We start from the raw sequence: 14,608 nt of genomic DNA on the forward strand, positions 1-14,608 counted from the left end.
AGCAATGAAGTGGATATTTTTCCCTACGACCATTTAACGAGCGTACCATGAGCATAAGAAATCCGGTAAAACATAAAATCTCCGTCATCGCTGCGACCGGAAAAGGATCCTGCAAGAAAAGGGCCAACGATCACTGAAGAAAATCGTTCGACAGAAGTGCAGCCCTTCCGAAGATTGCTGCAGATTTCAGTACAGGGCCATCAACAAGTGTCGGTGTGAGAACCATTCAACGAAATATCATAAATATGGGCTTTCGGAGCTGAAGGCCCACTCGTGTACTCTTGATGGCTGCACTGCTTCACGCCTCGCCTGGGCCCTTCAACACCGACATTGGACTGTTGGTGCCTGGAAACATGTTGCCTGGTCGGACAACTCTCGTTTGAAATTGTATCGAGTGGATGGACGTGTACGGGTATAGAGACAGCTTCATGAATCCATGGACCCTGCGTGTCAGCAGGGGACTGTTCAAGGTGGTGGAGGCTCTGTAATGAGTGTGTGTAATTGGAGTGATATGGGATCCCTGATACGTCTAGATACGACTCTGACAGGTGACACGTACGTAAGCATCTTGTCTGATCACCTGCATCCAGTCATGTCCTTTTGCATTCCGTCGGACTTGAGCAATTCCAGCAGGCAATACGACACCCCACACGTCCAGAACTGCTGAGTTTAAACACTTCTGCTGGGCACCAAACTCCCCAAATATGGACATTATTGAGCATATCTCGGATGCCTTGCAACGTGCTATTTAGAAGAAGTCTCCAGCCACCTAGTACTCTTACGGATTTATGGACAACCTTGCACAATTCATGGTGTCAGTTGCCCCCAGCACTACTTCAGACATTCTCTGTTTGTAGATCTTTTTAGAGATGGCTGCAGCGCTGGGCTGTTCAATACAGGATATCAGACACCTTTCAGCCGTCTATTTTCCTACCGTAGCTTGTTTGGCAACCAGTTTCTGCGTTTTACTAAGGCATCTGCAGACTCCTGATCTACTTGTAGGAAGATTCTGTCTCGGTTGTGATCAAAACAGAAGCGAGCAATATTGGTATTAGTAGATCTTTCATACAAAGATCACTTTAACCATCTTCTTTACTTCACTTAAACCAACTTTAGGAATTAATCGAGTCCATGTCACCCATGTCACGTCGTGATGCGACACTTCTGCGTGCTCGCGAGGAAACTACATGATATTAGGCAAGTATACCAGTTTCTTTGGCTCATCAGTATATATGGATTACAAATATCGGACTGCTGTGTGTTCTCCTTATAAATGCAGAAGAAGAAGAAGAAATGATTTAAGGCTGAATAAAATTGCCGCTACTACGTAATGGAGTAAATGAAGCAGGCAAAAAGGAATACAAATGTCTAAAAAATGAGATCTATAGGAAGTGCAGGAATGGCTAGAGAACAAATGTAAGGATGCAGAGGCTTATCTCACTAGGGGTAAGATAGATACTGCCTACAGGAAAATTAAAGAGACCTTTGGAGAAAAAAAAACCACTTGTATGAATATCAAGAGCTCAGACGGCAACCCAGTTCTAAGCAAAGAAGGGAAAGCAGAAAGGTGGAAGGAGTATATAGAGGGTCTATACAAGGGCGATGTACTTGAGGACAATATTATGGAAATGGAAGAGGATGTAGATGAAGATGAAATGGGAGATATGATACTGCGTGAAGAGTTTGACAGAGCACTGAAAGACCTAAGTAGAAACAAGGGCCCGGGAGTAGACAATATCCCATTAGAACTACTGATAGCCCTGGGAGAGCCAGTCCTCACAAAACTCTACCATCTGGTAAGCAAGGTGTATGAGACAGGCGAAATACCATCAGACTTCAAGAAGAATATAATAATTGCAAGCCGGCCTTGGTGGTCTAGCGGTACTAGGCGCTCAGTCCGGAACCGCGCGACTGCTACGGTCGCAGGTTCGAATCCTGCCTCGGGCATGGATGTGTGTGATGTCCTTAGGTTAGTTAGGTTTAAGTAGTTCTAAGTTCTAGGGGACTGATGACCACAAATGTGAAGTCCCATAGTGCTCAGAGCCATTTGAACCATTTTTTTAAAAAATAATTGGTATCCCAAAGAAAGCTGGTGCTGACAGTTGTGAAAATTACCGAACTGTCAGTTTAATAAGCCACGGCTGCAAAATACTATCACGAATTCTTTACAGACGAATGGAAGAATAGGTAGAAGCCGACCTCAGGGAAGATCAGTTTGGATTCCGTGGAAATGTTGGAACACGTGAGGCAATACTACCCTACGACTTATCTTAGAAAATAGATTAAGGAAAGGCAATTCTACGTTTCTAGCATTTGTAGACTTATAGTAAGCTTTTTACAATGTTGATTGGAATGTTTTCTTTCATGTTCTACAGGTGGCAGGGGTAAAATACAGGAAGCGAAAGGGTATTTACAGAAACCAGGTGGCAGTTATAAGAGTCGAGGGGCTTGAAAGGGAAGCAGTGGTCGGGAAGGGAGTGAGACAAGGTTGTAGCCTATCTATGATGTTATTCAATCTGTATATTGAGCAAGCAGTAAGAAAATTCGGAGTAGGAATTAAAGTCGGTGGAGAAGAAATAAGAACTTTGAGTTTCGCCGATGACATTGTAATTCTGTCAAAGATAGCAAAGGACTTGGAAGAGCAGTTGAACGGAATGGATAATGTCTTGAAAGGAGGATATAAGATGAACATCAACAAAAGCAAAACGAGGATAATGGAATGTAGTCGAATTAAATCGGGTGATGCTGCGGGAATTAGATTAGGAAATGTGATGCTTAATGTACTAAATGAGGTTTGCTATTTGGGGAGCAAAATAACTGATGATGGTCGAAGTAGAGAGGATATAAAGTGTAGACTGGCAATGGCAAAAAAAGCGTTTCTGAAGAAGAGAAATTTGTTAACATCGAGTACAGATTTAAGTGCCAGGAAGTCGTTTCTGAAAGTATTTGTATGGAGTGTAGCCATGTAAGGAAGTGAAACGTGGACGAAAAATAGTTTGGACAGGAAGAGAATAGAAGATTTCGAAATGTGGTGCTACAGAAGAGTGCTGAAGATTAGATGGGTAGATCACATAAGTAATGAGGAGGTATTGAACAGAATTGGGGAGAAGAGAAGTTTGTGACACAACCTGACTAGAAGAAGTGATCGGTCAGTAGGACGTATTCTGAGGCACCAAGGGATCACCAATTTAGTATTGGAGGGCAGCGTGGAGGGTAAAAATCGTAGAGGGAGATCCAGAGATGAATACACTAAGCATATTCAGAAGGATGTAGGCTGCAGTAGGTACTGGGAGATGAAGAAGCTTGCACAGATTAGATTGGCATGGAAAGCTGCATCAAAACAGGCTCTGGGCTGAAGACCACAACAAACAACGACGTATTCACACATGATATGCGAGACACTGACACCTCGACGAAGCAGTGTGCGGCGGTGAGGATGTGCCGGCGGGAGATGAGCGCGCCTGCGCAGACGCCGTTGTCTGGCTCCCCGCGCAGCAGCAGCTCCGCGAACCACGGGTAGGCGTACGCCGGCGCCTTCACGCCGCCCACGACGCGGCTGCCCGACGTCAGCCCGCATACTGCAACATTCCAAAGCCACAGCGTCACAAGCCGTAGAGTGGACAGCTGCAACAGCGGCCATATCGGAGCCGCTTTCCTGTTTTTCCTGTCCTACACAGGTGTCAGTCAGTCACTGCGAACGGGTGTCAGAGCCGCGCGAAGGCGACTTGGCTCTCCGACGCTGTGGTGGATTCTTCTGCCACTGTAACTTCTAGACACAATTTTCGAAACGGGCTTATGAGGAATGGACAGTGTATGGCAGTATTCGATTCGCCGTAATGGTTAGCGCTACGCTACGTTCCGTCTACAATTTAAAATTTTGTACTGTTTTTTAATTACAGAATTTGGCCAATTACCTTTGTCTTAGAACCTAAGACAAAGGTACAGTCTTTTTATCTTCCCACAACTTCTTCATACGTTGCCTGAGGGCCTGCTTCTGTTCATTTAACATCACCCTCCAGGGTCTGTTTATCACCAGAAGGGCTAAATGTTATCGCCACGTGTCTGTTCTCTGTTTAACTGCTCAAGGTAGTTTTCAGATAAAGCACTTTAAAAAAATTCACTGGATTCTTTGTCCCTGCCACCCGTTATGAACGTTTGAGTCTCCCAGTCTATATCCGGCAAATTAAAATCTCCACCCAGAACTATAACATGGTGCGGAAATCTACTCGAAATATTTTCCAAATTATCCTTCAGATGCTCAGCCACAACAGCTGCTGAGCCAGGGGGCCTATAGAGACGTCCAATTATCATGTCTGAGCCTGCTTTAACCGTGACCTTCACCCAAATTATTTCACATTTCGGATCTCCGTCAATTTCCTTTGATACTATTGCACTTCTTATCGCTATAAACACAAATACCCTTTCATGTGCAGAAGATTGTCGTGTAGTGTGTAACGTGTTGTGCGCCATACTGCCCGAAAAAAGAAACGTGGTTTTGTGGATAGCTTCCGATATAAAAAAAGACGTTGCTGTGACTAGCACTCATTTTTCCTATATACTTGCAAGTATTAAAAAGCTCGAAACTCAAGATCTGGCGTTGAATGAATCTATTCAGTTAATTAATAAAATTATTCTACTTAACTCCTCACTGCCGGAGGTATTTCCAAGAAAACATTTTAAACAATAACCATTGTGAACCATTGTGCTTTGAACCATTGTGCGACATTGGTAGTTTTATTAATGGGACAGGTGGCATTTTACCAGACACGATAATTGTCTACATAGCACCGAAATTCAAATACTGCTCAGTTACCTCAGATGATGTAGAACGGTCCTTTTCGCTTATAAAAATGTGTTGAGTGATCGAAGACACAATCTTGCTACCGAACATTTGGAACAGTACTTACTCGTTTATGTTTACAACAGTAGAAAAATGTAAAATAAATTGTAAATGATGATTTGGTCCAACGACATTGATTAAAAGTTAATGCTGTTCAAAAAAATTCATGATTGTATGTTGTCTTTTAAATAAAATATTACCGAGTTTTTGAACGTCCCCCTCTGTGTGCGATATATCTCGAATTTGGTCCAGTACATATCGACTCTTTCGCTGCGACTCACTCGCATCGTATCCGCTTGTTACTGACAAAAAATAGCAAAGCAGGAACAACTCTTGAAACACGGTATGCGTCCCCATTTTGCAAATATTTAGAAAATTATCCCAGAAAGGCCCTCTTCCTAACCTCTGTCACGAACTATTCAGAGAATGATATCAGCATTCTAAATATACCGATTATTCGCGTGGCCGGCACTCTTCCTCGTAAGTGATATCCATACATTCGGCTTTGAGATATAATGCATGCAGTAACTACCATATTTTTTATTGTTTGAGCTTGCATATTTGGACACTTTTCATGCATTTTTAAGAATTTCTCACGCATATTTGCAAGCATTTTTTTAAGGTTTTTATGAAGCATATAATCTGATCTCTTTCACCAATAAGGTGCGAGGCTTGTGTAATGTATACAGAAGCTTTTCACTGAATTGTGTTACGGTGGTATCATTGTCTTTTTATTGTGTTATTACATGTGTTAGGATAGAGAGATTTGCCTTTTCAATGGCTATGTTTTTTTTTTTTTTTTAGTAATAGGGCTGATAGCACAGCAAGTGAGCGCTACACTCGCATGTTAACATAATGAGATGAGCTGTTCACTGTTGGCGTGTGATGCGGGACTACGTGCGTCTACTCTTCTCATAGGGGGAGGGAGAGTGATAAGTATTCCTTTCCCCAAGCTGGCGTTACCAACAAGGACTACTGAAGAACTAATAGTTGAACTGCAGTATACACTGTAACCTACAGAGCACAGCGCATCGTTATCCATACTATGGAAGCAGTAGCAATTAGCAGCATTGGTCCAAGTGGCTCTGAGCACTATGGGACTTAACTTCTGAGGTCACCAGCCCCTAGAACTTGGAACTACTTAAACCTAACTAACCTAAGGATATCACACACATCCATGCCCGAAGCAGGATTCGAACCTGCGACCGTAGCGGTCGCGCGGTTCCAGACTGTAGCACCTAGAACCGCTCGGCCACCCCGGCCGGCGCAGCAACGGAACCTCACTCGTATTACGGATGTTTGTGGTCCAACTCCATTCTGTAAAATGGGAAGCTCTGGGAAAATATACACAAGTAAAGGCACGAGAAGTAATATTGATTTGCAAGGAGACAGGAAGCTACGCACTGATGCTCATGGATGACGTGAGCTTTGTCAAGCGCAAGAGGAAAATGTCGCTACATGTCCAACCAGAATGCTCCAGAACGACATGATATCGTGTCAGATGCAGTTTTTCCTGGGTTAAATGTATGCAGTAGGGTGGGAAAGGGATATCCTGGCGCCGCACCTTACTTCGAAAGGGTGGTATGCATTGGATTTACCAGAAATTGTGATTATAACCTGTTACGATCAGAGTCGGCCCACGAAAATAAAGTGGCTGTATTGGGTTATTGGTTAATGGTACCACCTGTGATATAGCACGAACAACCTTTCGTCTATTATCACAGGGACCAGTTACAATGAATACAACACAGCCCTCATTGTATTGCAAGAAAAACCATTGAATTTATTGCCAATCTAATATCTGACCTACCTAAACAAAACCTTAAAACTTAACATTCTCCATTCGCGGAATGAACTTATAGCCATGCAGAAAGGTCATATTGCCTCTGAGCAGGCACATGCGTCAGTACAACGATAAACAGCGTGATAAAATCATGGCCATGAGCGTTGCTGATCCTGGTACCGCTGTGATCCTGACTCTGTTTTGTGTAGCCTGGGCCTACTTTACGTGGAGGATCACTCCACCTATTGAGCTCACACTGCACCAGCTGGTTTAATCTTAACAATTAACATATGTCCGCCGGCCGGTGTGGTCCAGCTGTTCTAGGCACTTCAGTCTGGAACCGTGCGACCACTACGGTCGCAGATTCCAATCCTGCTTCGGGCCTGGATGTGTGTGATATCCTTAGGTTAGTTAGGTTTCAGTAGTTCTAAGTTCTAGGGGACTGATGACCTCAGATGTTAAGTCGGATAGTGCTCAGAGCCATTTGAACCATTTTTTGAACATATGTCCTACGAACCATGTGGTTTACACCGAATCAGAGCAAGGGAAAGTGGAGAATATTATATTTTTACATCAACTTACGAAACATGTATTTTTGGGAGAAGGTTCAAAATGGTTCTGAGCACTATGGGACTTAATATCTTAGGTCATCAGTCCCCTAGAACTTAGAACTACTTAAACCTAACTAACATAAGGACAACACACACAGCCATGCCCAAGGCACGATTCGAACCTGCGACCATGGCGGCCGCGCGGTTACAGCCTGAAGCGTCTAGAACCGCTTGGCCACACCGGCCGGCTTTGGGAGACGGAATGTTGCGCTACGGATTAGTTGGAATGGTGGAGTATTCCTCCATAGATTAGCAGAATAATGTCTTGGAGGGAGAAGCGTTCGTCATCTTGAAGACCAGGCGCTTTTGAACTAGAGGACGTATTCATTGTGAAAGAACACTCATTCAGTAAGCTGACGATGCAGAATACGCTAGCCAGGGACCTTCAAACCTCAGTTTATAGCTCCAGTAGGGCTTCTGGTGAAGCTGACTTGACAGGGACGCAAATCAAGTCATCGCCTCCCAATGGCAATGCCTGGGCGCTCCAGCCTTGAGGTGGTCGTGCTAGTTGGAGGAAGACATGTCACCCACTCAGATGTATAGCACCCAGATCAGACCCTCACTCTCAAAGGATCATTGTACCCAGCAGTATTCAGGTATGTACAGTACGCAGAGCAATACAGTTCTCACCAGCTGATGACTATGAGACGAAGTCCACTTATGATACAAGACGAATCAGCCAACACAGACTTTGCCAACACGTGGCCGCAAGCTTCTGCCTGGGCGGAAGTCTGCATGCTGTCAGCTTGGTTCCTTCACACCACTGGATCACATATGGGTGACCACCTTCTGCTGACAGCCATACGGCAGTGATCCGCAGGTCCGAGCCGGGGCCACCTAGTTGCCCAGTCACACTGTCACTGTCTAAACACCTGGTGCAGGCACATCTCATCCTGCTCAGTTAGATGGGAATTGCAGTGAAAACATCAACTATCCCATTTATATGAAGATGCATATAGTTAAGGTCAACCGGCCATTGACCTTCTTCTTCTGTGCTGGATGCACATGCATTGCCGGAACTCTTACGGGACTCGGTAAGATTGTCTGCCGCGAGTAATAAGTGTAATGGGGCACTACGAATGTACTGTGTGGACATTAAGTTGGGAATGAGGGTCTCACGAGGAAAGTACAAGGGATAAATTCCTACAATCGCACTATCCTCCGTGACGTCGGTAGCTCAGATGGACAGAGCGTCTGCCATCTAAGCAGGAGATCCCCGGTTCGAGTCCCGGTCGGGGCACATATTTTCAACTGTCCCCGTTGATGTATATCAACGCCTGTCGCCAGCTTAGGGTCTAGATTCAATTACTATTTCTTTCAACTATACCATTGTTTTTTGACGCCACAGCTGCCACCAGTCTGAAGTACTACCTGTCTGGTGGGCAAGTAACTGACACCGGCACGTCATGCGACAGTGGCTGGACATGTCATAGATGACAACAGTCTTTCCTCCAGTCACGATTCTGTCACAGCGACTGACATGAATAAAAAACTTTCTTACTGAGGGTCAGCGATATAATTCCAGTCACCAACACCTCTTCAGTCTAGGTGGAGAAATGGCACTCTATCTTGACTTCTCCCGCAACCGCAACGGTCACGTCCTGAGCTATACAGTTGCAATGTTCAAAAGGTTCAAATGGCTCTGAGCACTATGGGACTTAACTTCTGAGGTCATCAGTTCCCTAGAACTTAGAACTACTTAAACCTAACTAACCTAAGGACATCACACACATCCATACCCGAGACAGGATTCGAACTGTAGCGCCTAGAACCGCTCGGTCACCCCGACCGGCGTTGCAATGTTCCATTTGTAACTAGTAATTATTCAATAAAAGCAATGATTCTAACTGAAATGACAGGGCAATAAACAGAATGCAGAGGATAGGCAAAATTATGTACAGTGGTAGTAATGAGCTGTTTCTATTTCAAGGTCAAGAACGCAGGTAAGGCACGTGTTGCGCTGGACTGTGCTTGTTCAGTATGGACTAGGCATTAGTGTAGATTGCTTACGACTAGCACACACTTCGTTTTTGCATTCAGAGGCCGAGGTCGACGTGCAATGGAAGACCTTCCACAGAGGGCACATTGTTGAGGCCCGATTACCTGGAGCATCAGTGACCAAGACAGTCGACTTATTGAATGTGTCAAGAGCAATTGTTTCAACAGTCATGACAGCCTACACAAAACATGGAAAGACATCGTTGTGTAAACGTAATAGTGAGCGCAAATGAAAACTAAATAACAGAGATCGTCATATGCTAACACGAATTGTGTCAAAACAACACAAAACTACGGGGGCTAAGTGACTGCAGAGCTCAACAGCCATTTCGACACCCTATATCTATCGACACTGTCCGCCGAGAACTCCATAAACAGAATATTTATGGACGAGCTGCTAAGCAAAGAAGCGTAAAACACTGTGACAGAAGCATAAATCCTGGACTGCTGATCAATGGAAACACGTCGAATGGTCCGACGCGTCAATGTTTTCGTTATTTCCAACATCGGAGGGGCTCACGTCTGGAGAACGCCAAAAGAAGCGTACAATTCTGATTGCTTGATTCCAACGTTTAAGCACGGGGTTGGAAGTGTGATGGTGCGGGCAGCTGCATCATGGTATTCTGCTGGTCCCATCATTACTCTCAAAGGCCGTGTTACAGCCAACGATTATGTGAACATTTTAGCTGTCAGGTGCACCGCATGGTTCAAAAGTTGTTCCCCACAAATGATGCCATATTTAAGGACGATAATGCCTCCTTTCACACAGACAGAAAAGTACAATCGTGGTACGAGGAGCAGCGTCTTCCCTGGCCTGCACAGTCTTCTGACTTGAACATTATCGAACCCTTGTGGGCGGCATTGGAGCACAGACTCTGGAGCAGATTTCCGCATCCCTTGTCACTGCGGGAGTTAGAAGTGGTTCTGAGCGAAGACTAGCATAATATTCCACTGGAGAGTATTCCAAGAAGAATCGCAACTGTATAAAACACAAATGGAGGCCAACCCCTTATTAAAAACAATTCTCAAGTAAATACATGTGAACATATTATTTTGCCTGTCCCCCGTACGTTACTGTGAGGACGCAGGATTCAGTTTGAAATTTCATTGTATTTCTAATTGGTTCAAAAGTGATCTTCTGTGAAACTGACTATAGGCTTCTCTCTAATTTTGTAAATAAAAGTTTAAAAAACAAATAATTACTTTTGCATTGAAGTGTTGCATTTATCTGATGTTGGTAAAGAAAGCGGAGATGTAAGAGAAGTACAGTGTAAGGACATTGAATTGATTCAATGGCGACAACTGAAAATTTGTGCGTTATATAACATAATATAACATAACATAATATAATGATTGTATACTCTCCAGTGGAATATATTGCTGGCCAAACCCAATTAAAGGATGAACTAGTTTCGCCTACGTCAAATTCATTCATCCTGTTACCGGTAGGATAAAACAGTTTAGCGTAGGTCGAATCGGTTTATCCTAGTTAGAATTTACAAGCTTTAGGATAAACTGGTACGTCCTAGTCTGAACTAATTTTGCCTAGTCGGAACGCATGTCGCTGCCTGTACGAACGGGGAATCCCCGAATCATCTCTGGCTCGCCCCACGCGCCTCTCAACCGCTCTTCTCTCTCACTGTTGTTTGTTTTGAACGGTATTTTGCATCGACGAGTGCACGTGTTAAGTTGCTGGTTGTGTTTAAAAGATTTTATTATAGTCCTAGTATCAATATTGTGAGGCGTTTCATCATGGATGAGCCTTCGTCTAGTAGACAAGTCAATCAAATGCTGTGAAGAGAGAAGTTACTGGAGGAATTTTTGCAGAGTGAAAACAAGAAGTCTTCTCATTATAATGTGTTATCAGTAGACGAATATTCGGATTTGGTTAAACAAGTAGAAGACGCGGGAAAGATGGAATAAAGAACATCATTCCAAAACGAAGACTGAAACGATTTGCTGTTTTGAAAATTGTTGATGTGGAAAAACTCATTGGACGGTGTGATGAGAATATAAAATAGTTTGTTCCAGCTGATGAATTTTATCATGTGATTGACGCAGCTCATGTAGCTGTGAATCATGGTGGTCGCTATATGATGTTAGCCGAGACGTCAAAAAAATATGCCAATATCACAAAAAAGGATGTGCCACTATTTATCAATGTGTGATATTTGTCAATAAAAGAAGACAAAAAAGAAAAGAGGGCTAATTTCAAAGCCAGTTCTCCATTCGGAAATGAACAGCAGATTGTCAATTGGATTGATTTCCAAACACAACCAGACGGGAATTTAAAATTCATTCGAGTTTACCAAGACCATCTCACAAAATATGTTCTGCGTTAACATAAAAGAGGGCTGAATAAGTGGCTTATCATTTTAATGACATATTCCTAACTGCAGGGGCGTCGTGTATTGTCAATCTGATAACGGCAGAGAATTTGTGAATACTGTTGTATGCGAACTCTCAAAGCTATGGTCAGAACTAAAATTGTGCATGGAAAAGCAAGGCACAGCCAAAGTCAGGATTCTGTTGAATGTGCCAACCAATACATTGAAATTATGATAAGTTCTTGGTTACAGGACAAGAATTCGACGAAGTGGTCGGAAGGATTAAGGTATGTCCAATTCATGAAAAACCGAGCTTACCACTCTGGCATAAAACAATCACCTTACAAAGCATTATTCTGAATCGATCAAAGAGTAAGACTTTCCACTTCCTCGTTGCCTCAGGAAATCGTAAATGATGTTCAAAATGAAGATGACCAAAAGAAGGCAATCGAAGATGACTGTAATACTGAACAGTACGAAGACAGTGATGATGATATAATTGTGAAAATGGACACAAATGACATTCAAAATGCTAGAAAAATTGCGACAGAAAATTAAAAAAAAACAAGCTAAAAGAATGAAAGCTTCTTCTGACAAATCCCATCCACCAGCTGAAATTGAAGACAACGTAACGATACCTATTCCAGATGTAGATAAAGACAGAGGTGACCTTCGAAACTTGGAGTAGTACTTCAAAAGACTTTTGAGGGCCTCTACAAAGTTGGCACCAAACGTGGCATACTTCAAAAACATTATTGCAGGTACAATTTTACTAAAAATATTTGTTTTAACTTCTTTTTTATTTTTTAGAACTGATATCGACGTCTTCATTCAGAAGTTTTTAGATGTGGGAGATATTAATCAGGATATTGAAATATCTTTAAAGACTACAGCAACAAAACGTTCTGTTGGATCAGGGCAAGGCTTTGAGAAATGCAGTTGCATGAAAAATTGTAGAACAAACAAATTCTAAGTGCCACCAAAGGAAACGTTACAAAAATAATTAAATAAGCAAATTGCAGATAAGGTGATTTCTGTGGATGTTGGTCTAGCGATAGGTATAAAATTACTGATTAGTTAATAAATAACTTCAATTAATCATATTGACTATTTTATTTCTAGTCCTTTATTCAGTTTACTTTGAATAGCTTGTAGAAGATACAAAGTAGGTGAAATTAGTTCCGACTAGGAGGTAGCAGTTTATCCTAAAGCATGTAAATTCTAAACAGGATAAACCGATTAGACCTAGGCTATACATTATTCAGTTTACTTTGAAAAGCTTATAGAAGGTACAAACTAGGTGAAATTAGTTCAGACTAGGACATACCAGTTTATCGTAAAGCATGTAAATTCTGACTAGGATAATCCGATTCGACCTAGGCTAAACTGTTTTATCCTATCGGCAACAGGATGAAAGAGTTTGACCTAGGCGAAATTAGTTCATCCTAAAATCAAATTTGGCCGGTAACATTTTGCACCTTGGAAGTAACTTTTCAGATTCAGTGGGTGTGAGGTCATTTTGTCTCCTGTTTCTCATTAATTTCACTAATTCTGATCATTTTAGTCAAAGGTCTAGGTAGCATACAGTCCGAAACATCTTTAATTTTCAAAAAAGCAATAGATAGTCACTTTTTTACAGTATGATCAATTTCTAGTTCATTTTCTAACAACAGTATAAAATCATACTTCCTACGTGATGAGTTCATTTTGTTAATCTGAGACAAGTTTCAAAATTTCCTTCTCACTTTCCTGTTATTACGTATACCGTTGGCGGCTTCCCGTCGTAATAGTATGTGGGAAACTGAGTTGTATCTGTACAGTCAGACTGTCTCGTGCATTCGGTATTGAGTAATCGTCAAGTTATTTGTTATTTCTGGCTTCATTTATTCCATTTTGAGTATTTCAGTAACGTGAAATAATCCGCCTAACACACAGATCGTGTTTGTTTTAATTTCTGCTAACGGAAATATTCAAACATTAAATACTGGTTGCTATATGTCTGACTCGTTGTAACTAGTTCCTGCTTTCAAATATGTAAATAGTTTGTCTAAGAAGGAGACAACATGTCAAATTGGATATTTGTATTTTTTATATTTATCGTAACTGAAGTTCAGAAGTCAAATATCAATTACCAAAAGTCGTTCGATGTAACTCTCAAACATTCTCGAGAAAATAAGCTTTGAAGTTTTCTGTTAACATGCTAAAGCAAGATTAGTTTTCTCGGCAGGTCGTGTGGCTGCGTGGTACAGTCACGATTCCCTACTCTCCCAGGTCTTTAAGCAAAGGTGTATTTTGCATGAATATTTCCATGAAGCATAAAGTACATAAGGATGAACAAGAATTTAATTTGTAATTTTTTTTTAAATTTAAGTAATCTTTTATAAATTGATCAATAATGAAGAATGTATACCACCAGTGAAAACTATATTTTTGTTTGTGATGCTTAATTAGAAACAGGAAGACGTGCATTTTTCATAAAAATAGCATTTAGATATTTGTTAATTAACATAAATAAATTTCATATTTAAATGACGTAGGTATTCGATCTGAAAGGAAAAAGACGAATAAAATAATGGCCGAAACGAGGCTCAAACCAGTGATTACCAGTCTCGAGCGCTACTACCTTTTTCCAACTTTATGTATTTTAAACCTAGCGGAAATGCTAGTAGAACAGGTACCTCTGTTTAGCCTCGAATCGAACCTGAAAACCTTACGTGGCAGGCAAGCAGTCTACCACATAGCCACAAGGTCTGTTGAGAAAAACCGATCGTATTAATGACGGTCGGAAAACTCTCAAGTCGACATTCTCTACAATTTTTGAGAATTGCATCGAACTGTACGTACCATAAATATACAAAAATTACATAAATCCGAAAGCCATGTTGTCGCCTCGTAAGCTAAAGTTAATGGCATTCTTTTCCGGTTCTTAACGTTAATCCACAGATTCACACACAAGTCTGTAAATGAAGTACTAAATTTTTCTCTTACTAATAGTTCAGTTATTGCGGAGATGAGTGGACAATGTAGATAGCTGCTGTGCAGTTCGATT

The 14,608-nt window shown here is 41.9% G+C and overlaps 1 protein-coding gene across 1 annotated transcript in view; it reads right to left on the reverse strand.

Annotated features, from left to right (window-relative positions):
- LOC126267978 (serine protease 33-like) overlaps nt 1-14,608 on the reverse strand; it is a 143,389-nt gene that overhangs the window by 99,705 nt on the left and 29,076 nt on the right. Inside the window, exon 2 of the mRNA XM_049973325.1 lies at nt 3,407-3,578. Coding sequence (XP_049829282.1) covers nt 3,407-3,578 — 172 coding nt within the window. The remainder of the gene's footprint in view (nt 1-3,406; nt 3,579-14,608) is intronic.

This window comes from Schistocerca gregaria, chromosome 4, assembly GCF_023897955.1.
Source record: "Schistocerca gregaria isolate iqSchGreg1 chromosome 4, iqSchGreg1.2, whole genome shotgun sequence".
Taxonomy (NCBI): Eukaryota; Metazoa; Arthropoda; class Insecta; order Orthoptera; family Acrididae; genus Schistocerca; species Schistocerca gregaria.